The 25066-nt window shown below is 32.9% G+C and overlaps 3 protein-coding genes across 3 annotated transcripts in view; 1 reads left to right on the forward strand and 2 right to left on the reverse strand.

Moving 5' to 3' along the window:
- LOC106107408 (unconventional myosin-XVIIIa) overlaps positions 1-4144 on the reverse strand; it is a 135769-nt gene extending 131625 nt beyond the window's left edge. The window contains exon 1 of the mRNA XM_013288256.1: positions 3825-4144. The gene's annotated coding sequence lies outside the window, so the exon portion shown is untranslated. The remainder of the gene's footprint in view (positions 1-3824) is intronic.
- Positions 4145-5566: 1422 nt separating this feature from the next.
- LOC106108370 (fatty acid-binding protein) lies at positions 5567-16716 on the reverse strand. Its single transcript, XM_013289528.1, has 4 exons — positions 16563-16716; positions 6511-6677; positions 6090-6200; positions 5567-5888 (listed from the first exon to the last, which is right to left on the reverse strand). Exons 1-4 carry the CDS (start codon positions 16630-16632, stop codon positions 5838-5840), a joined length of 399 nt encoding a protein of 132 aa, XP_013144982.1. The 5' UTR covers positions 16633-16716; the 3' UTR covers positions 5567-5837.
- Positions 16717-17979: 1263 nt separating this feature from the next.
- LOC106106953 (calcium-binding protein 1-like) lies at positions 17980-24326 on the forward strand. The gene is made up of 8 exons (XM_013287614.1): positions 17980-18145; positions 19694-19814; positions 20280-20380; positions 21868-22007; positions 22649-22792; positions 23202-23408; positions 23677-23733; positions 23826-24326. Exons 1-8 carry the CDS (start codon positions 17997-17999, stop codon positions 23933-23935), a joined length of 1029 nt encoding a protein of 342 aa, XP_013143068.1. The 5' UTR covers positions 17980-17996; the 3' UTR covers positions 23936-24326.
- Positions 24327-25066: the final 740 nt, after the last annotated feature.

The following is a 25066-nucleotide window of genomic DNA, read 5'->3' on the forward strand; positions in this document are numbered from 1 at the left end:
TATACCGACGAATTGAATACCTCCTTCTTTTGGGAAGTCGGTCAAAAAAAAGTGTAACCTTTTAAGTAAAACGAACACCACAACAAGAAATATACGCTCGGGCGAATGTATTGATTTTACTAGGAATTTAAACATTCTTAAAAATACACGTTCTTAAGACTACTTATAATCTTTTAGACTTTTGGTTAAATTTTAAACGTGTCACGTTAATCAGGTTAATAAAGTACTATTTACAGCTATTGTTTAGTAATCAATTTCCAGACCTACTGTATAAAAAAATTGGCTTCCCGACGCTTTATGATTTATAGACGTCGACAAATATGCACCATAACTACGTTAGCACGGCATGATAAAATTGTCGAAGGCAAACTTTGCACAGCCCGACTTACTCTGTTTTTCAGTCGCTTTTATAACTTATTCTGTTCAGAATAAAATGTTGGGTTTATTTTTCTCTCTAGATTTTTTGTATGCATTTACCTTTCCGCACAGGATTTGAAGATAAAGTTAAATCATAGAGGAAATTATCATAGTTATGAGTTTTTTAATTAAAAATGTTTAATAATTTCTTATATTGTTACGTCTACTCTTAAAATCTACAGTTTGTGAATTCCAATATGACCTTTTTTAACTTAAACTCGAATTTAAGTCTTAGGTCCAGGATGGTCTTAGGATCCATTAATAATGTTTCCTGGAGTGACTAGGGTTAAAGTCTATATAATAACCACTTATAAATGTTGCTATATTCCTGTTTTGTCGACTGTACCATTAAATGATGATAGTAGAGCAAAATGTATGTACAATATTCTCTTAGTGTTTCCACTTAGAGGGTTCGTTAGCGCGTGTCAGTCAGTTCATTAGGAACGCTAACGTGATAAAGCGCTCTGAGTGCAGATGAAGCGCTTATGTGATATAGAACATAACTTTAAAGGCCAGTCCCATCAAATTGTAAATTGTCTTATAACAATCCAACGTGTAAAATATGAGATAGAAATATCTGATTTTGTTCCCTTATCTGACAGTGACGTCATTTTCAAGCTATCTTATGACGTCACTGATAGAGGTCAGCCAGCAGTGAGACAAGCCTTTACTGTAATTTCCATTGTAATTCTACAGTAAAACCAACAATTATTCAGCGTAATGACCACTTTTACTAATTTTATTTTTCTGAATTAATGAATATATACCGAAAGACATATTAGTCATTAGGAAATATTTTATGAAACCCAGAAATTTATTTACCTTTTCATTGTGGTAACATTCATAATTTAATAATTTCTACATGAAATTGAGTCAAGAGTTTAATAAAGTGTATTGGACACTAATCCAATAGGAACATAATTGAGTTATTACTATTTGATCCATAGATGCAGTGAGACATACCTGATTGTTCGTAGTATTTGGCCATAACTTGTAATAGTAATTGCGCTAGTTTTAAACTTATAACCCAAAAAAAGTCACAGTAGTTATAAGTTGAAATAAAAAACGTGAGACATCCTGAGAATGATGAGGTCAAAGAAATAAAACACCAAACAAATATTAAGTACTTTGTCATACGTTTGGAGTACTAGGGTAACATAGCATATGGCGGGCAGATTGCATTCCGATTGTGGCTTGACGTCACCACTCGCAATGCAGCTTTTTAAACCAGATTCGATACATGGCTGTAGTTATATAAACCGCGTCGAATCCATACCTGTTCCAACATCGCGTATACTCAGTCAGCGAAAGGACGCGCGTGACACAAAAAACTATCGTATTACATCGAACATGTAACAATCGCCTAGTTTTTTTGCACTATTATACGTGTTATTATACTTTACAATGTCTGAAGCTATACTTTATAATGAGTCATGGAGTCTTAAGCGAATTAAATTATTACCTCTCGATTTATTTATCTTAGTCAAATTACTTCTGTTTATAATAATCCCGATATATTCCAGCCCAAAAGTTAAACCTAGCTTAAGGGTAACTAAATGTATATTATAAGATTCCAAAGATGCAATGACATGAAATGTTTAGAAGAAACGTAAAGTCCTTAATATTTCCTTAATTCATATAAAACTTTGTGTCTCGTAATGTGTACAACCAATTCTAATAAGACAATTCTTGTCTAGACACAATTAAGACGAGAAGGATCAATACATATGAATGGTGAGCGAAATCTCGTGATAACATCTGTGGTCTCAGCTGACGTCGGCGGACGGGCGTGATATCGATTGGGCCGCGCGTCCCCTCTCGCTGAGACGCGGCGCCGCACAACACCGAAATGCTACAAGCGTACTTACGAAATACCATGTACTTTATAAAATAGACCTATCCTACTCCCTGTTTGATCTTTGTCTATGACCATAAATATAAAAAAGTACATATTCATTCTTATAGTGTTACTACTAAGTATAAGAAAAGTCTACTAATGCTATATGGAAACTAGTAATGGGATCTTGTAAAACTTCTGCAATCCTCAATGCATTCCTAAACCAAGTAAATTCATCATTTTATTTATTTATTTAATTAATTTGTTTATTTTATCTATTTATTTATTTTTATTGATCATGTTTTTATTACATCTACAACACTCCTTACTACTACAGTATTTTAGGACATCTAGAAAGTGAAAAAATAAATCTAAAATGCATTTTATACATTAATTTGAAAAATTGTTTAGTTATTTTTTGTATTAGTTTAGCATTGTAATGCAAATTAGGTTCAACTTAATAAAATTTAATAAATAAAACCTTTTTTATAGTTCAAGTCGCATAAGAAAAAATTCAGGTATTACACCAATTTTCTTCTTTAATTCAGTACATATAAAACATAACTAAAAGTTGCAAATCTTTTAAACAAGCTTATACATGTTAAGAAGTAAATATCACATTTGTGATGGTGACCACTTATCTATGTTTTTTTTTAAACAATATAGATTCAGTATATCGAAATTATACATTGACAACTTTATTTTCTGCTTTTTATTTTACTTTTCATTTCGTTGGATTCAAGTGGCAGCTTGCTTGTTTGCCATCCTATTATTATAAAAATGTATATATTTTTAAATTACCGGATGATTAAAAGATTCCTGTCACGTAAACTGTCACATCTATACTGCCATTTTAAAAGTATTTTGATGGTCTACAAAGAAAACTTTTTTAAATACCTTCAACTATAAAAAAAACTCTTTATTGGCATAGATTTATTTCTATATTTTTAACTTCCGGAGTAAAACAAGGAAGACTAATTTAAAAATAGAACATGCATTATCATTCTACATTTATTTTTGTAAATAACATTGTATAAAACCTTTAAAAAGTATTTAACTACACATTTATTTAAACCAAACAAATGTATACAATTATGAAGTTTCTAGATTTAATAAAATCAATACAATGCAAAGTTGCTTGTTTTATTGTAAAGCATTATATTAATGAATCACATAAATTTGAGTGTTATATTATTTTGATATTACTTGAATAGTATACCCATATAATAAAGTATATGGGTGACAGCAGATTAGAACATAAATATCAATAGTAAGTATTAAGTAACTTAATAAGCTTAAATGCTAATAAAAATGTATATATTACTGATAAAAGTAGTTAAAGTTCATGTGAAATTACTAGAACATGGACTCCAAATGTTTAACTTACCTTTTACAAATATTGCTCTCAGTAAGACTAGTATCTCTACATCTGAAATTAATTAAGACCATAAAGATTACCGTGGCTTAGTATTTCCATCGTAAACTATTTTCACGACGCAGTAGTGTAAGTATTATTTTGCTTTGAACTCTACTCGCAACGATTAAACATTTAATGTAAATATTTACTCACTTGTGCGTATTTTTAATCCGAAAACCCAACGGTGTAAAATCCTCGCCAGATACCTTCAATGAACTAGCACACCAAATACAACAACACAGCGAATTTCTATCATTATATACGTATAGCTTTAATACATTAGAACTAAAACCATTGTATATCACGCACTAGCATTGTAACAACACTTACGTTACACAAAATTCACAGTATTCATGAAAGAATGCACTAAAACCTGGAAATCAGAGATCTGTTTAACTTGACAGATGTCGTAAATCGCGTTCCGTAGGCGTATCCAGACGTACTCAGTATTGACACGCTCCGAATAAACTAAGCAAAAGTAAAACAGGCAACGACCGGCCGCCCCAAACAGAACCCCACTAAAACCTGTTCCTTTTAAATGTATGAAATTTCAAGGCAAACAGTATGACTTGCCGTGCTATTGAAATTCGGAGCATTATATGTCAACCACACCATTTTCTGGTGCGTTCATATTTAGAAAAGAAAGGTAACCGAGGGAATTTCTTTTAAATAAAATTAAGTAAAAAAGAGATCTGTAACTTATCAGTATTTTTAATTTCCACTGAATTAATATAAAAAATCATTAAACAAGTTAAACTCCGAGGGAGTTATTCTCAGCAGTGATATCTAGTGTAAATATAACAAACTTAATTGGATATGGCAGTTTAAGGTCTCACATAGCTCATGTGTTTTAAAAATAGAGGGCGCTTTTTCAATTTGACTTAGTTCTAGATGTGATTGTGTGTTACAAAAAAATAATATTTTTTAATTGTTGAATCTAGAAATTCTTTCTTCAAAGAGAAAGGCCGGAGAAGGTATTAAATATTCCTTATCATCATTATCATCATCCTTCTTATCCTACTCCCGTAAGGTCGGCGCAATAGGTTTTTGTCCTCCACATAACTCTATATACGTCAATTCAGTCATTACTCCCTTTTTGATCATAATCATAAAATAAATGAATCATTCTTTAGAGGAAGGATAAATTCAAAAACACTTTCATGTGGGAAAAGGACCATAAACTACAAGCTGCCAACATAAAGGAAGCAAGATTGGCGTGGTTTGTCATCATGTCATGTCATTTTGACGTTTGCAATTTGAAAATTTGAAAGATGTAAACAATCAAATATAATTTTCATCATATCATGCGGATAAAGCCGTACCGAAACAATAAGTACATATTTAAACTAGGACTTCAAAATACTATGATGCTTTCTATCCCTATAAAACCAGATAGATAACTCATAAACTGCTTTCAGTTATTCATAATTAAATTGTGCCTCATGGTGATAGCTCGGTTTGGAATTAAAAAAGAAAATTACTAATACAATTGACTCGAGTATCAGCTGGCGACTTCCTTTGGTAGCAACACTGGACCATAATAGTTCCCTAGTTCGCACTTTGATAGTAATTTAGTAGAGTACCGAGTAAATTATTAGCTTCAGCTATAATTTATTTATTTATTTACTCTCGTCTCTTTGATTAAATAAATTATAGCTGAAGCTAATAATTTATTTAATCAAAGAGACGAGAGTATTTTGAAACTCTCTTCTCTTTGATTAGATACTATGTTTTCGTTGTTAATGCACATTTAATTACTAAATTACTCGGTACTCGTCCAAAATGTTATCTATTTTTTTCATTTTGGTATTGTATCTTCACTTTCGAGAAAAGGAAATATTAATTTTGTTAGAGATATCAGGTTTCAGGTTAAAAAATAAATAAAAAAACATACATTCGTACAAAACTATTTATTTAAATATGAAGTGAAAAACTTATACAACAAAATGTGTAAGATTTTAATCACCCAGCGCCGTCGTAACCTAACTTTGGCAAATCAAGTTCTACAACATACATATTCAGACCAAAGTCACAAGCAGACCTAAACCATCGACTTAGGGCTATTTACGAAAATAGTTGTGCTAAATATATTGTAATATAAAATAATGTAGGAAATTTTTAATTTTGAAGGGCGAGCGACCGCCCCGCAGTCTTGTAAGATCGCGTTTACTGCGCCTTGTACACTCTGGTGCAGGTTACGTCCTTCACTGTCATCACCTGGAATTAAAAATACAATTGTATTAACCTTACTATAATGTCATTTTATATCTCAAACGGTACATGATTCACTGCCGAAATAGTCTTTGCATACCTTTCAATTTTCTTGAAAAAACTGCGATAAATATATAACTTTATTTAGGTTTAAGCGGAAGTTAGTTTAATTTATAAAAAATCTATTGTTATATCTCTATCACTTACAGCCTTCATCTCTTCGGGGCCGAATTCCCTGATGTAGTTGATCTCCATACCGTCGGGGCACTTCTGGACCTGCTTCAGGGTGTTACCCTCGAAGTTGTACACCGACTTCACCTGCGATCACAAACGTAAGAATTTTGAACTATTTTAGAAACCTTAGTTAATATCATAAATGCAAAAGTTTAGATGGATGGATGGGTGTTTATTAGAGTTTGAAGCCTAAACGGTTAAACTGATTTGGATGAAAGGCATAGATGTGGAGTATATTCTGAAAGAACAATACTTTTGTTTTTTTTTTTAATTCCACGCGGACGGAATCTCGAGCGAAAACTTTTAATAAATTATTTTCTAAATAAAAAGACATTTTCCGGCAAATATGTCCTTGTTTGATTATTCGAAAAAAACTCAAACGTAAATTAGTTACCTTAACTCCATCAGCGCGCTCCTCATCGACCTCTTCACCGGGCTTGAACTTGACCTCGGTGGTCTTGAAGGTGGAGGAGGTGACGAGCGAGTAGCCATCACCGTCCTGCCGGATCTCCACAGTGGGGGTTACCGCATTCGCGGCCTTACGGGTGATGAGACCAACGCCTGGAAGGTTATTGATATTCATTTGCGTTTTTATAACTAGGTACCAACATGAAATTTAAAGGATAAATTAGGTACTAAAAGGTTAATGAACGTATACTAAATGCGATATAAAACTATCGATAACGGCACATAAGTATTTGCGTAATTACAAAAGTCGTTACAAGTCGTGCCAAACGTTCTCTTTGGAAAGTATATTTTTTTTATCAATTACTCATGAAAGGAATCTGTAATCATAAAGTACTTAGTTATAGGAATTTCAAGTAATATGAAAACAATTCAAAGGCAATGTTTTCATAACATGTCTGATGTTAGAACCAGTTACTGCCTTTGAAAAGGCAGAGATTTGAAATTCCTAGATGCATTGGCTCTGGTCCATTTTTTACAAGCGGGGAAAAAAATTATAGACGACTAGCTTTTGCCCGCGACTCCGTCCGCGTAAAATTAAAAAATAATTTAAAACATAGCCTATGTTACTCATTGACAACGTAGTTTTTTAATGGTAAAAGAAGTTTTAAAATCTGCCCAGTAGTTTTTTTTTGAATTATTTCATTACAATCAAACAGACAAAGTTTTCCTCTTTATAATATTAGTATAGACTAAAAAGTAATGGACTTAATTTTAAGTCGGTCGTCGTCAGATACGAATATGTAATTCTATGTTGGCATAATTATAAATGAACAGCAGTTTAACATTTAACTTATAGACACTGACATAATGGATCTCAGTTTTCAAGTTTCGATCGCGGCGCACAGTACCGGCCTGATTATGGTATAGGCAGGGTTACAAATATTATGATTAACAGTACCACAACTTTCCACCGCAAGCCTTAATATTATATTACCATGTTAACCCAATTTGGTTCACCAAGTTCAGATTTTGTAGTTTGATACAGTAAAACGATATGACTGCACTTTCCATACATCTTATGCAAATTCTTAACTTGTAATGTGTGGATTACAAAAGGTATAATGTTGGAAAAATATATTAATATATTACTGAGTGGTAGATAATTATGTACTTTTGAAATGTCTTTGTTTCCAGTTGTAACACTTTCTAAAAAAAAATAACCTGCCGTCTGTCGCGTTGCACAACGAAAAATAATTGTGTGCGCACCTCCATATAACCTCATGGGAATCAAAGTGCGACTAAACAGTTGTGCGATAATTTAGTCTAAGGTGTGCGCGTACTGTAAATACATTTTACTTTTTCAAGTCTGACCTTCGCACATCTGATATCTTACATAAAACATTGTTATTGACTTCCAGTAACTACTATTGAGGAAATTATGCGAATTGACGTAACACAACTTCATTAGTACATGTGTACCAAGTTTGCTCATTTACATTGACTTTTATCACTTCGTAAGTTTTTAAACAATTGGAAACTTTTTTACTTTAAGACTATTTATATATCTATAGATATAATAAAATTGGAGTGTCTGTTTGTAATATCAAAAGAAAAATTCAGATTTCGGGGGATGATGTATTTGCATAGCTGATAAAGAAAATAGCATTTAAAAATGTTTGTCTGTCTGTCCGCAAGCCGCATTTGTTCAGGGTAATCTACTAAACGGTTGGGCCGATTTCGAAGTGACTTTCACTGAAGGGTAACTGACATAGACGGGCATATTATACGCTACCTTTTTTACATTCCACGCTATCAAAATGGCGTGACGGGTGATCCAAATTTGAGCTAAGTTAGCGGGCGACAGGTCGTTTTAGAATAAAGATGTACCAACTTTATTCAGGTAAATTGTTACATAAACTCTAGCTTAACAATAGTTAAGATAAAAGCTTCAAGGTTGAGCATAAATGCATTCAGTTATGTATTGAATTGTTTTTATTCCCAAGTCGTTTATCTGACTAGGATCTGAAGAACAGGTTTGTTGTTAAAGTAACTTTGCGAAAAACTAGAATAAGCGAGTTTCATTCACTTTAAACATGAATCATTCATCTGTTTTTCTCAGTAAATAGAAGTTGTAACATAAAAGATGTCTGGTTGGTTTTTATTTCATAAACAATTTCCGAAGCTGAGAAAAATGTGGTGGTAGTGGTTCTGTCAACCATACTAACTTTTGTCAGGTACATTATTTTAAACTAAAGGCCTGTTCCACCATTGGCTGATAGAGGCTCAGATAGCTTAAAATGACGTCACTATCATATAACAGAACAAAATCTGATATTTCCATCACATATTTTACATGTTGGATTGTTATCAGTCAATTTACAACTTGGTGGGACAGGCCCTAAATATAATTTAACCAGCAGTTAGAAAGAGGAACTAAACATTGATTTTAATTCTGAGTGAAGGCGTATTGTAGGCAGCGTATTAATAGATGCACTAGGGAATCGCGAATTCTTTAGCATACAGAAGGTGCCTAGCTTCACTGCGTGGGATACCTAATAAGGTACCTAACAGGCCACTTCCTATGGGATCATCCGGTGTCAGCCCACCTACATCAATATCGTCTGTGGATTTTACATCATAAGATGGCTTCCTTATTTATTACTGCATTCCAGAAACAAGAAAATTGGTTACTGAGAAATATAAACTTCGTGTTTTCGGATTTTCGGAATTGCTATATGGAAGTGGCAATTTTTTTTACTTCACAATATTTTTTTTTACAATTAAACTTAGTTTGATATAAAAAATACGTAGAGTAAAAGATAAGAATCGACTTAATTACAAATGAAGAATTTCTTAAAGAAACCCGTGTCTTACAAACATTATGCTTATATAAATGCTCAAACCTATTCTACAGCACTAACTACCGCATACTTGCTTCAGTTCAATGTCCAGCCCTCAAGATATAACTGTCTCACCTACATACTTAGTTTACTATTTAGGTACTAGGTAGATATTAAAAAAAACAAACATCCAATCAAATTAATAATTCCCTCATAGTCATTGTTAGTATGAATATTAGATGCTTAGTTTTCCATTTTCATAAGAAACTATAGAAATACCGATATTTGTTAAAATTAATATTTGCAATTTATTTGTCATCCATTGATAAAACTCGTACTAAACAACATAGAACTCATGAGGGTCCATTATGTCTAATCATTTTGACAGAGATGTTGAATCGATAAAAGACCCAGGCCTCTGATTGGTCGCTTAGTCAGCGCGGAGCGATTTGATTGGTGGGCATCTCCGGAACGCGCTATGACGTCAAGGACAATGACCTCTTAAATTGGCGTAATTTTTCAATTTAGAAGCCATCGGTATTGAAGTTTTGTTAGGCAATAAATCTATGTGATGGCAATTTGATTTTATTGTCCCTTCATGCGTTGTTTATATGAAAATATGTAACGGATACTTAGGTCATTTATATAAATCAATGGTCATTTGATTAAAACTTATATGAAATGTACGCCCGAATGCATTTTAAAAATTACAGGAAATTATTCGTTTCCTTTAAAATAGTAACAAAAATGCTTTACACCTACTTATATTTGAATAATGAATAGCTTCCTTGTGAAAAGAAACTACAAAAAATCTTTTGTTAGCTTGGGAACAAAGTCTGAGTCAAGGTCAAAAACATTTCGAATATACCCAGTAACTAAACAAAAACGCTTTTGTCGCGATATCACAAAAACTTAGTGTTAGAAATATTTACCTACACATGTTAAAGCATGTTCTGTGTTATTTCACGAGTAGAAAACCAGTGTAAAAGTTAATTTAAATATTGACGACTGATAATTTTTAAGTCGTTTACTTTGCCATTTTATTTGCAACGAGTTTACTGATAATAAAGTACAGCGAACTACGAGTACACTAGTCGATCATCGGTTCAACGTCCAAACGTCCGATGTCAAGTACGGTTCTGCCAAGACCTATTTAGCATTTTAGATTTATATTTGCACTTTGAAACTAACTATTTATAAATAAGATAATAACGATGGATTACATCAGTAGAAAATCCAACTAACGTACAAAGTAGTAAGTAATCTTTACAGTATAAATCTAAAACACGAGATAATTTTATTGATTTCAGCATTATAACTTTTTAATTCATTCAGACGTATGCAGAATACGGGAATTGCCTTTTTTATAATTTAACCTTCAAAATGTTAACGGCCAATTTATCTAATCTTTACAGTTCTGATATTTACAAAGGATTATGTGGACAATACATAATCCTATGCAATATGCACCAACATCCTTATCGACAATGTCATATGAGAATGGGTGTTCTTTACACCCTTTTGTAATCTACTGGAAGTATCTGGAAGCTGTCAAGAGAAACTATGCCAAAAAATATATTTACACCCATGTATTGAAAAAAGACAAAATCAGAATAATACAATTTAATTGTAATTAATAATTGTACCCGTATGAAAAATAATAATTTGATCAAGGATAAAGATTGTCTGACTCGTAAATTTGAGTCAGACATAAATCTTTGTCTTCTTATTGTTATTTAATTTACACTGAATTTCTATGGGTAAAATGTCAATTATTAAAAAAAGACATTATAAAGAACCCTGCCTTCTCATAGTTTTGTTATTGAATGAATGAATGATAGGCGACAACCGGACACGATCAGTTCCCCGTTCAAAGCCCGGCGGCTCTCAACAAACCGTCTCGACAACTTATTGGATGAATTGGAGCTGATTGTTCACCATTTGCCGACAATTGGTCGACTGGCGACCGACCAATAGGAGGTAATCGTTCATCTGCCCGGGATATTCACATGCCTAATTAATTCAAAGGATCGTACGATAGATGTGTCACCTTTCAACCACTTCCTCTTACTATCATCTTCCTGAGACGGATATTCAGTTGAAGTACTGTTATTTAATAATAGACTGTACAAGTAACTGAATAGAATAATTGTAAAATTGTATGAACAGGTCCTTTTTAAGTCTATGTTCTTAAATCATTTAGAGCACTCCATAGCATACTGGTAACATTTTGTCACAATTTTTGTTCTTACTTTTAATATTAATAAGTTTCATTATAGAAATTACAAAAGTGCTGCGATATTAAGTGCTTATAAGTACGATCATCGCATATCTTGATTAGGGGTATTATACTAGAAAAAGATAAGATAGAGAAATAATAAAAATAACCTATACAGAGTATATAACCACGATTACGATAAAGTGAGTTTTTTGTAAAAATGAACGTCAATTACAAAAATACTTATTATGTTATAAATAAATGACGGTTAGTAAGAGGAATGATATTTATGATTATTGATTATTTCAGCAGTGAAATTTAACCTTAATTCAAATGTGTTTTCTACTGGGGAAAGGATCACAAATCATCAAAAAACATGTTTCTTTCACTCAACTTCGTGAGAGTGAAAGAGATGACATGCGTGTTTATAAAATTTAGTTTACTGCTATCTAATGATTTTCTTTATCATCGATACATTAAAGAAAAGTAACATTAGAGTAGATAATTTGTCAGAGATAAGAAAAACTTTTTTTTGTGTATTACGTAAGATATAATAATGAGGCATTGGTAAGCCGCAGCCGTCCGTAATATTAGTTCAAAGACCAAGGTCTAGTTACCTGCATGAAATCATATTGAATATTCATCAAAACGACATTTGTTTTTTTGTTAATTTTTTACACGGCTATAGAATTAAAACGTTCACTGCGTATCAGGCCGATATCGGCCTGCCGCGGTACTAAAGCTGGTACGGACGAATAAAACTATGTCCCTCTCTAGTGCGAAATAATTAGGTGTATGCATTACATTACATAAAATGTTCCCACATTTATTATCATCATGTTTCCACAATTATTATAGCAATTTAATCTGTCATAGTGCTGTCTAGAAAGACCTGCCACGCACTGACGTCAATATCATTGGGGCGCATTTTGGCCCGCCCGCCGCACAAGATAAAGAATTATGATTTTATTTACCGCAGTAAACGTGTTAAAAGAGGATTATTTTCGATTTTAAAAATAGAATTCTGGGTAAGAAATTGTTAGGTCATTATGTTGCTATCACATTAATCGGTTCTGAATTTACTTAGAAATGTTATCTACCATTAGCCACACCTGCTAAATTTTATCATCAGCTATAATTATTCTAATAATATCTATCTAGTTGTAGCGAAAGTGAAAATTCACCTAACTATATCTTTCGAACTGAAAGATTTCGCGTTCTTGTTAAAATCAAGAGAAGCTGTGAAATTGTCTAATTTTTTTTCGGAGCGGAAAGCTTGCCTCGTTTAGTCCTTTTTTACCAAGAAATTCGTTCATCAGTTTTTCCCCACAAAAGTCTACATTTTTGGCCAATCATCATACACGAGGCCGACAGATAATCTGTATAATCAAAAACTAATTAGTCAGGATTAAAAATTAATGTCAATATATCGTGTTCAATCAAAAGGTATTTAATTTGATGTCGCGATTAAAGATAATTAATACCCCCTGTTAATTAAAAATATCTATTAGACTATCCACAATATGCTACCGACGAGTTCTGGGATACATCGGTCATATTGCCCGCAGACAACCTAACAATTTGGATAAACTAGTAGTGGTTGGAAAGATCGAGGGCACAAGGACACGGGGCCGTTCACCTACCCGATGGACCGATCAGACTCAGTCCATTCTGGAACTCAACATCCCAACTGCCCTGAGACGAGCCGAAGACAGGTCGGCGTGAAGGCAGCTGGTCGATGACTTATAAAGGCTTACCAAGGCAAGCACGACCTTCAGCAATGAAGAAACGAAGAAAAATACCCCCTGTATATACAAGCAACTTGAGGCCTGATAATAATGCTACATTTTCGGACGACAGCAAATATCTCGCCTGGGAATGACAGAAGTAACTTTTTTAACCGTTGCTACGCTTCGTTGCACTACAATAGCACCGTCTGATCTGTATAGGAAGTGATATTAACGCAGACGAATTGTAGTCGATTTTTGTATTCGAATAAATTATTATTTTTAAAAGGGCAAATCGAATTTCAATAAAATAAAAAGGTCAAACTATGTAAGAATCTAACAAAAAACAAATTTCTAAACAAAAAAATCTAAACAAATTTACCTGCACCATTCTAATAAATCTTTTCAAATAAAAATTTAGACATTCCAAATATAACTATGACTTCTGAAGAGTATACGATATTATTTTTAAAAAAAACCTCTTCCTTTTTGAAGTCTGTTTAATTCTTGGTATTGAGTTGGTACGTTGTAACTTTTGAACGATTAAAAAAATATCGATACGCAGAATTCCTTTGCTGGGATCGTTTAATATATTATTGGCAGTTTGTGACTAATAAGATTTTAATAAAAATTGAAGAATAAAAATGATTCACTTGTTCTTATCAACCAAAAACAACAAGACCATTCAGAAAACTGACTTAGTCACCGCACATAGTGGTTACCTTGTACAAATAAAACAGGGTATTGTGTACACTACGAAGATAAACATATCTTTTTAATAATTTGACCGATAATTAACATTTTTGACTACACAATACTGAAGTGAAAAGACTGGACAGCTTTAACATTAACGCAATGAAAAAAACTATAGTTTAAAGAAACTCCGACTGAATTCTAAATTCAATACTGACATATTCACCTCTATCTAGATGTAGACAAAACCTGGGATAATTGTTAGTTAAGCAAAATTAAAGATACATAAAAATAAATTTTCTTAAATTCCATCAAATTATTTTTGGTGCCGGAGGCCTAACTTTCCCTTTCCACACTTTTCTTTTAAGGATGGATAAGGAAAGTGGATTTAACGGTGGAGGAGACGCATAGGAAGGAGAAATGTCCTCTTTATGTGTGTCTCCACCGTCAACTAAGGGTAGACGACGCGTCTTCTTCGCCATTTTGGCGGATTAATAATGGTCGCTTGTTAGTTTGCCACCTTATAACATAAAAAAAATTACGTCATACTTCGCATCTTTGGAATGTTATTAGACGCCTTATGCTAAGTTGTATCCTATGATATTAAATCTGACCGACATTGTAGTTTCGAATGACAGTGATAAAGCGAGCTTGAGAAATGCAGAAATGGCGCGTTCCTGCGGCAATTGATTGACAAATGATAAATGTGTCATTTCATAGGTAGATTACATTCCTATACTCAAGTTACTGCAGTGCTGTATGTTCGAGTTTATTCAACATCTACCCTTGTACTGCATACCTGTTTTAACAACTACGAGTACAACAAATGCATGATTATTAGAAAGTAGGTAAGATTACTATTTTATAGAACACTAATTGTATCTCACGGATTCGCTTTTTTGCCGCCCGATTTTTTTAATTTGATTAATAATTCTTGGCTTGACACTAAAAAAACAATCGATCTAATAGCAAATTACGATTTTTTCGTTTATTAGTGAGCCTCGATGGATGATAACTGAACACGGCCGCATTATGTGGGTACATCAAAATTATAAAGATCGCATTAGAAGCGATGCATAAAAAATGTATTTGAAACCGAACAGTTATTTTTGTTATCAAATCGTACGAGTGCAGTTATCGCTTTCCAACGATGCGCCACGATTTAGGCGGGAATTTAGATATATCAACGGAAAAAGATAACGTGGGTGTGTAGTATTGACAAACTTGCTTATGTAGGCATAGTACCTACATTATTGTTCCTCATGCAAGGCTTGTCCCGATAAGAGACTTTTCCGTTTAAAGGAAGTTAATATTATTCGCGGTTTCATCGAGTTTTAAAGATTTATTCGGTTACAATCAAACTAAACGAATATTTAAATATGCTAACATTATTTGAATTTGTTTTATAACAATTATATTGAAAGTTAAAAATAGTTAACATTACTCCAATAAAAGGATTCCGCGGCCGGTATGCACTATTTTTTTTATTTTTGTTAAAATAAGGATACATGAAATAATAATGAAATACTGCTATACTTTAAATGTGATTTTTTTTTAAATCCTCCTACTTAAGCAATTTAAAATACGGTACGACTGAAATAGTGTCGGTATAAATAAATAATCTTCAGATTAAAACAATCTTGAAATGCGTTCATAAATAAAGTCTTATCAAATAATCTAAGATGCTATTTGCATAGCAACTTTAATTGTAAAAGCCGGGCTCAAAGTTCATTTTTAAATTCATCGGAAACAGTTTCTTATCGTGAACGGGATAGACAGATATAAAACAGATTAGAATCGGAAAATAGATTATTATTTAGCTTTTCTTACGTAAAAGTGGCATATCACAATATTTGACCAAAGTTTTAGAGGTCAAACGAGTGCTTCGGACAAAACCCGGCTTTTTGTACATATACACCGAACCCACCTACCCATATCGAACTCGGCTACTAAAACGTTGAAGGGCATAAAACCTGTCTTAAAAATGCAATGAAAAATACTGTATGTAATATATACAATAAAATAGGGCTTCTTCGCGCCTATTTAGGCATTTATTTTTAGATACTGAATTTTTTGGAATAAAATAATACAAACGATAATAACACATAGTATAAATTAAAAACAAGACAAAACGTTAAACTTTTTAAAATGTTAAGAATGTTTTCGGAATGAAAATAAATACATGTCTGTACCATTTATTACACAATTTTATAATGATGCTATATTTTCGTCATTAAATAAAAAAATATATTAAAACTTAAATTGTACAAATCAACTGCATCGTTAAATAAAAATATTAATGATCATTAAAATCCAAAATTCTATGTTATTATATAATTAGTAGGTATACATACAAAATATACTTAGATAAAATTGTTAAATGTAATTTTCGATCTGTATAACAATAATGAAATTCCAATAAGAAAAAGTAGCGGCATAGTAAGCAATAAGCATTGCTTACAAAAAAATTAGATGGCGTGGTCGCTCAAATGTAGCCGGCATTCTTGATTCTTCTTAAAAAAACTGTTTATTAGTGAAAGTACGTTACAAAATCACTCACCGATCGTCTTCATGAACTCGTCGAAGTTCTCCGAAGAGGTCATCTTGTATTTCTTGCCGATGAAGTCCATTTTGTTTTATAAAAGTTGGTTTTGGTGAGATAAAAAGACGCGTCTACACACGGCGGCCTCTGGCACTGGAATGAGTTGAGTTGAATGGTGGCGTGATCGGTGCTCGCTCGTTGCGCCGCGCTCGCTGGGTGAGTCGACGTTCGTTATCGGTCTCACGCATGCGCTCGTTCGAAACGGGAACGAAGAAAAATAATGAACGAATGAATATGTTTCGGTTAAACCTGACCGCCTGACCTGGGGGTGCGCCGGAGACATCAAATTAGAGATGGCCAAAATATGTCCCATTGAGAAAAAAGTGATATCTTTTCAATTCGGTGATATATATACATCACTCTTTTATATCAGTAGCTCATTAGAAATTTTGAACTAAACTGTTCAAGTAAAGAGAAATAGGGATTAAACGGTGGTATTATATTATTTAAAATTTAAAGATGGGAGAAATATTTGTATAAGAATACCAGATTTATGATATATTTTTTTAGCAAATTTTAGCAAAATTATAATTTTCAATGATTATATCTTCTTTCTCTGTTGTTATATATGTTCGACGCACATACCAAATAATGAAAAAAAACAAATGCAAGTAACCTCTGTGTTTTTCCAGACCTCCTGCGTCTACACCAAATTTCAGCGAAATCCTTTCAGCCGTTTAGGCTACACACTAACATCCATTAAAATAAACTTTCGCATTTACATATAATATTAGTGTGATTATTCTTGTTATATTTTATTGTGCACTTGTACAAATTTTTAATTAAAACTTTGTATTGTTGCTTTTCATTTGAATTTAATATAATTTCCGCCCGCCCGCATATTGTTATCAACAAGAACCAAGAACGGTTCCGGATCTCATGTGCTGCAATTATGATTGCCATTTTTAATTTGAGATGACAGATTTGTAAATTAAATTACTAAAGAAAATCACTTCTCTCAATTACATACATTTAAGTTATCGTTGGATTGTGTTTTGTGTGGAAAAGAACAATATTTACTTACACATCAATCATGTTTCAGAAATAATTAATTGTAATTGCCAACTCTAAAAATCACATATCGCGCACAAATAAACCTCATAACTGTCCGTCGCTGTGTATTATTATTTACGTGAACATTCGAGTTCTATTGAATATAAATTAAGGGTTGTTTTCTTTGCGAACTACGAAATCTACATACTTACAAGTAGTTATTTGGTTTAGGTGCTGTTGATGAAGTTGCAGCGAAAAGGCAGAGTATTTCAAGATCTGTGTCGTTATAACTAGTTATATTAATTCTTTCTTTGAATTGACAAATAAAAAGTGAAATAATGAATCTTAAATTTTAGTCGTCGCAACGAAAATGTACCTTAAAAGAACTCCGTATACCGCATGCGCGAAATTTTTGACATCACTACAGCTTCCAGTTGCCGTCAGTCCGCTTGGAGCCATCCCCTGGAGCCCCTATCTCTGTCCTCTAACCCGACGCTGGTGGATTGTCGAAAAAAAAAAAACAAACTGTCACAACTGGATCATAAAAGGTTAGTGTTTTTTTAATCTGTAAAATAAATATATAATTTAACAGCTTATAAATAAATATAAATAAAAACATTTCATGCAAGCAATATATTTTAATCCGTCAAACGGCCTTTGTTCCTTGCGTTTTACTACTGAAGTTTAAATCGAATTGAATAAAGGATGCGCTATAATTAAAAACAAGGTAAAAACAAAATGTAACTTCATTTTATTGTAACTTTTAATTTATTAATTGTCATTTAGAATATCTGAATTAACGTTATTTATTTTTATTTTAATTAACATATATCTTTCAATAATTTACAGTTATTTAGGTTATAACCTCACTAGTAATAAAGGTATGTAAAAATAGTAATACATTATAGATTTTAACTAGTGCAGTTAAAATTAAATTCAGATAATCTTAAATTCAGATTTTATAAATCAAATTCGGACGCTTTCAAATTAAAAACTGGAATAGATATGTTTCCATAACTAACTAACTCCCTGTTCATTGTTAATACGAAACTTAATTTAAATTAAATGAAGGCGATAAATAGAAACACTGAAGAATAACGCAGAAGAAATATCGACAAAGCTTACTAGAGATAAACCTCGATAATTACTCGACTGCAGCTTAAAGAATCTTTTAATTGATACTCATTACTGGTAATAAATCGAGTATTTGTAGGTGTTTTTTAAGTGTTCTAAACTGGATAGGTCTTATTAACCATTGAACAAACAAGAGTTTACTTAGATAATTGTTGGATACGTTTAGTAAGTGGGTTTGTTTAATTAAAAAAAACTCATTTTTTTATAAATCAGGGGGATTTTTTACTGATTAGGAAAATAATTGTTTCATTTCATTAAAAGTTAAAATGACTAGAAACAGTTATAGTGTTTTAAAAATAATTGTAAATTTTAAATGTCTTTCTATGAGTAAATATGATCAGATTCAATCTCTTTCTCAAATAGAGGACTTTTACCTTTGACCTGTTTGAATCAAAGCGATATTAGTTGACCTAGATTTAATAATGTTCTGAAAATGGTATAGAAGTTGTACCTAATCGATTCTGCGTTAAATCATGAACGATTTTCCTGATTTAATCTGTGGATTTTAGTTCTACAAGCTGAGTATGACGCTCGTCTATCGTTCGCCTATCTACATTTACAGTAATTCCTTCAGCTTATCTTAATACAAAGTAATACTTCTCTTATTCTCTATGGTTACCTAAAACTTTTTTCGTAGATAAGCATGAATTTTCCAAATCGAGGTTACGCTTCATAGGTACTCAATGTTCAGTTGTGCTTTACTAAGTAAAGTTTTATGCGGCCTTCATTTCGTAATCCGTACCATAATCTCCGTACTGCCTAAACTTTTATTAGGTTATTTCGTTTCAGTTTATTGTTTTTCAAGTAAAATTATATTTTATATTACAATTGTGTTTAAGAAGCACAATACTATAGATACTTACGTAGTTATAGTTTGGTTTTAAATATTCTACGTTTTTTTTTTAGAATGAATGTGGGGGATAACGATATGTTTTTGTATGAATGAATAGTATATGTTACAGTGAGTCGGGCAGGCGTGCCAGCGTCTGCTGTACCCTGTCGACCAAACCTGCAAACATATTCACCGCGGTGAACAACTTCTTCGCTGATTCGCCCCTGGTGAATCAGCTCAAAGTCATCATGGTAAGTTCTAGAATTGATATTGTTTACGTTGAGATATTTTTTGAATATTGAAGTATCGAGTTTTATGGTAAACGAGAGTTTCGTAAATGTATACAATATTTATGTAGCTGACTACAACTTGCCAGTGGTAAAATTATTTACCCTTTGCATAAAAGGTCTAGAATAAAACATTACCCCGCTTTATCTGTGAATCATATGCGGGGTTGCAGTTGAATTACTTTATTATTCAATCGCAATCAACCATTCGAATGGAAATTCTCGAAAATAATCCTTAAAGCTAGGGGTGATTGTATCTAATTGCCTTGATCGTAACCAGTCAGAAGGGGACAAGAAAGACATTACGGTACAAAGCTTTTTTACCAAAAGCATCGCTTAATACGAACTTCGTAGTATCAGACTAAAGACTGCCATGCTTACATTCTTTTCCTTTTCCAAAAGGTCGCTTTTAAAAAATGTTTTGTTCAGACGAGGCAAGTAAATAGCAGCGGCGAGCCCGGACCTCCTGACGAAGCCGCACGTCCGGACACAAGAAGTCCGCCGGCTGTCGCCCTCAGCTCTTCAGAGAGGTATTTACATGATTACGATGTAACTTTACTATGAAATACATAAACATTTCGTTTTCCTATTATAGGTATAATTTTCCTTTGGCTCAAATGTTTCGCAATTCGCACGATTACATCATATTATTCAAGTTCGATCGAATGAATGGCTAAGCAAGAACCCTTAGCTTTGATTTAATACACTTAAGAGCATGGTCATTGCCATTTCATTTGTTTTATGTCAGGATTAGTACCCAAATAGACCTCTTTTCAGTTTGCTTGTTCGCAGTTTAGTTGAATAACTTGCGGAGTTTACTGGCCTAAATAATCATTTGTAATCAATGTACAACTATATAATGTTTATATATAAATATATAAACATAAATGTATATATAACTATAAATGTTTATGTTAGTGTTTTATTCAATTATAAAATAAAATGAAGCGGCCATAAATTTAGCTGTGCCTAAAATAATGGACGCTTCATTTTATCTATATCTCGCCTAAGACCTAGTGGGTCTGGTTTCGATTAAAAAACACCTTAAACCGAAAAAAAAAACAATCAGATTTAGAAGTTATAATTTATAATAAAAGCTAAACAGTTTCGTACACTAGTATGTACAAACACCATCACATCAGCTTATATCAGATTATGTGACTGTTATATGTGATTAGCATAACATGTAACTACAAACAAAAAGGTATCGATCGCTTTATCAATGCAAACAACGATATACGGCCATTAGTCACATGTTAAGTGCGACCATGAATGACAGATTTGAAGAATAAAAATATTTCCGAGGCACAATGGTCAAATATACTATAGATATATTTATTAGCCTTTTTAAATCCAATAAAAGTCTCAAAGATGTTATTGTCGAATAATAATCAAATGTATTCAATTGAAACATTCTTGCTCCCGAGTTCAAACATTGCCCGGTCGATTCCCGCCCCTAAAGGTCTCTTTGTATCTGGACCCCTACAAAAGGTTAAATGACATTGTTAGGAACCATTCTCTCCTAACCTTTTCTAAAAAGCTTAATCGAAGTAAATAGCTTAATCGAAGTACAAATGAATGCCTAAATACTTTGAATTTGTAATAATAATGGTCGATACATACATTAATTGATTTTTTTTAACAATACGTAAGTTGGTGTAAAAAAGAAGATGTGGATTAATATTATTGACAGTGGATAAATATTATTTAAGTATGCAGTTTATGCAAATTCATTGTCTAGTCGTTCGAGTTTGTGTACGCCCTCTTATTTAGGATAACTACCTACCTAAATATGATATCACAAAATGAAGACCAAGTAAATAAAGGAAACCTAAGATTTGATATTCCAAATTCTGGACATTTTTCTATACTAATACAAGGAGACAAATGAGCAACGGGAACACCAACATCTGCAACAGCAGAGGAACTACAGATGCGATGTACATATAAAACACTTTTATAAAAAGAGGCACAAAGTTGAGAAAGAATACTTCGATACTGTTGCCATTTTTTGCAGCCAATTTTCTCAACGCTCGATCAGTCCACCAAGATCTCAGCATCAAGTCAGTTTCTTGAAGCCGGCGGCGGACACTAACCTCGACAGGAAGGCGTCAATAGTAGATGAGACCACCGGCATTTCACGGACGCAGATGAAAGGTATATTTAACTACAACCAACTATAAATAAATGCCTACTTATTCATCGTTGGATGGTGTGTAAATCAGCAAAAACTTTGATGTTTGAACCATATTTATACTATACTAGTTTTCGCCTGAGACTAAAAAAAAAGTAAGTGGCCTATATGTTCTTCCAGCCTATCCTCTGCATCTATCCAAATTTAATCGAGTTCTATTCAGCAGTTTAGGCTACAAACTCTAACAAACATCCATCCATCCATCTAAAGTATCGCATGTATAATAATAGTAAGATTCTTCACGTTTTTATGTCGTATCTCAAGGCCCTAGGTCTACAAAATGAGACCACGTAATAGGAGTTAGGAATATGTACGTTTATCGTATCACGTATCGCTCGATTTTCTTATAAATTGCGCTATGTTAGCGTAACAACGCTCGTTTCAAATTTATGTAGCTGAAAATTACAGTGTACATTTGTCGCACCGACACTAGCCTATTGGAACAAAATTTAATAAATTTCTATAAGCATTTACAGAAAATATTTTTAAGTCATTTCAGAACTAGGATATCTATTTCATAAGTTCCTGGCCTGGATGATCTATCACAAAATAGCTTTGATAATAGAACGTTGTGTTGTATAATTTTGATGTCAAATTCTGTTAGAGTTCCGTGAGGCGTTCCGTCTGTTCGACAAGGATGGAGACGGCACGATCACTAAGGAGGAACTAGGCCGCGTTATGCGCAGCCTGGGACAGTTCGCGAGGGTCGAGGAGCTACACGACATGCTTCAGGAGGTCGACAGTGATGGTAAGTTAGGATAGAGACGACTTAATTGTATTTATACGTATTTGTACAATATTTATACAAAGAAAAATGCGAATTCTTCACGCAGTCACATTATCAATGTTCTTGTATAAGCTTTGAAAATGTGTATAACGATACTTTAACATTGACGACGTTGAGGGTTGTAAAATTTATCTGAGTTAAGCAAAAATTAATGATGTCTCGTTAGCACTTGAAATAGCGCTGCCACTGCTCATTTGAGAAAATTGTTTAAATGAACACAAATCATATACGAAAAGTTGCTTTTCTAAGCAGATTATTACTAAAGTAGTAACAGTTAATAACCGCCGCCGAACAGACTAAACGGAACAGAATGAAAGTATTTTGATCGGCTTATCGTGTTATGTTACCCTGGTAATTTGTGGTGACCCAGGCGACGGAAACGTAAGCTTCGAGGAGTTCGTGAACATCCTGTCGAAGTCGATGTGCGCGGGCGGCGGCAGCAGCAGCGCGGAGCAGGAGGAGCGCGAGCTGCGCGACGCATTCCGCGTCTTCGACAAACACAACCGCGGCTACATCTGCGCCTCCGACCTGCGCGCCGTGCTGCAGTGCCTCGGAGAGGACCTCTCAGAAGAGGAGAGTTAGTACCAATAATCTATACTAATATTATAAAGAGAAAACATTTGATTTTTTTATGTACTGAAATAACTCTAAAAGCTAATGCGCTAATTTAAAAATTCTTTCATCATTAAAAAGACATGTTATCAGTGAGTAACATGGGTTTTTTTTAAATTACACGCGGATGAAGTCGCGAGCAATAGCTAGTCTTTGATACTTGATCGACTTTCCACTGAGGATAGACACGAAGACATTGGCAGACAATATCTTTTTTATTTATTCTTTTACAGTTGAAGACATGATAAAGGAAGTGGACTCGGATGGAGACGGTCGTATTGATTTTCTGGGTAAGTCAACTTCTTAGTAATAGAGTACCTCACATATTTTTTACAGCCTTCACGTCTCGATGGATTTTACATTTTTTCTATTAAAATACTAGAGTTCGTGAGAGCTCTCGGCGAGCCCGAGGATGCATGCGATGACGAAGACGACGAGGACAATACAGATGGTCCTGACGGACTCGTGCAGAGAACTGTCACCGCGGTTTAAAGTTACCTACATTTCATAACCTCAAAGCGTATTCCACTAAGCTTAACTTTGTCAGAGCGCACGATATGTTTATGGAATTCACATATCACTATTCACTAAACTGAAACGTTTTTTCAATCAGCTAAATAGCGTCATAAAATCAAAATTTGTATCTTAAAACTTAGTGAAATTTTAGGCATTTTTATTGGTGTGAGGTACTTAATAATCCATGCATATCAGTATTAACATTTAAATTTTCTTTTAAATATCATTCTTAGTGTTAGGAATGCGAACGTCTTCGATTTATTAAAAAATAAACTCACTTATATGAATTGTAGATATTTTTATCGTAATAATGACGTTTTTCTTAAAAATTTAGTGAAGATATAAATTCTTCGAGCAGTTAACCTAATACCTCAAATACTTTTTTAATAATGCTTAAAAATATTTTATAAATATCTGCTTACTTTCATATGAATTTATTACAAACTGTTTTAATGTATTTAGCTTTAGAAGAGAGCTTTGTGCCAAATTTTAATAATTCATATCAATATTATTAATTAAATCCTAAATAATCTATTTCTATGTACAGTTATCAACATAATCATTATCAGAAATATTTATTTAAAAAAAAAAACAGTTTACAAAATGATATTTTACGTCTTATTTCTATTCACGAATTTAATAAATATCGGCCTATTGTATTAATATAATTTGTTGATGACTGTACTTTGGTAATATTTCAAATATGAGTATAGTATCCGGCATTTGATTTGGCACGTCAGATATGACAGTACTGTTCTGCGCGACGTGCCAACTTAAGGACCGGGAATTTTTACTATTTTTGACTCTAACATTGATGTTGTGAATCGAAACTTATTGACCAATGATTATAGATTTATTGATTCCAATGTTGTTTTATTTGTTACCTTTAAAGAAATTTATTTAAATCAAAACATCTTGCGACACGCTCGTTTAGGTACATTGAAAATAAAACAATTTCAATGATATTCCTCATATTTTAATGTTATAAAAATATTTACATTTCTTACATTATTAGGATACAAAACTTTATACATATTTAAATATACAAAAGCGTAACAACAACGACTATTAAAATGGCAGTTTATTATTTTAGAAATTACGAATAAT

The sequence above is a fragment of the Papilio polytes genome, unplaced genomic scaffold (genome assembly GCF_000836215.1).
Source record: "Papilio polytes unplaced genomic scaffold, Ppol_1.0 DF824269.1, whole genome shotgun sequence".
In the NCBI taxonomy this organism is placed as follows: domain Eukaryota; kingdom Metazoa; phylum Arthropoda; class Insecta; order Lepidoptera; family Papilionidae; genus Papilio; species Papilio polytes.

Excerpts from the sequence above, each read along its gene's own strand:
- LOC106108370 (XM_013289528.1), bottom strand. The coding sequence starts at position 16,632 with ATGGACTTCATCGGCAAGAAATACAAGATGACCTCTTCGGAGAACTTC. Across the intron at positions 6,678-16,562 it reads CGAGTTCATGAAGACGATCG|GCGTTGGTCTCATCACCCGT; the intron begins GTGAGTGATTTT and ends ATAACCTTCCAG. Across the intron at positions 6,201-6,510 it reads AGCGCGCTGATGGAGTTAAG|GTGAAGTCGGTGTACAACTT; the intron begins GTAACTAATTTA and ends TTGTGATCGCAG.
- LOC106106953 (XM_013287614.1), top strand. The coding sequence starts at position 17,997 with ATGCGCGAAATTTTTGACATCACTACAGCTTCCAGTTGCCGTCAGTCC. Across the intron at positions 19,815-20,279 it reads ATCAGCTCAAAGTCATCATG|ACGAGGCAAGTAAATAGCAG; the intron begins GTAAGTTCTAGA and ends TGTTTTGTTCAG. Across the intron at positions 20,381-21,867 it reads GCCCTCAGCTCTTCAGAGAG|CCAATTTTCTCAACGCTCGA; the intron begins GTATTTACATGA and ends CATTTTTTGCAG.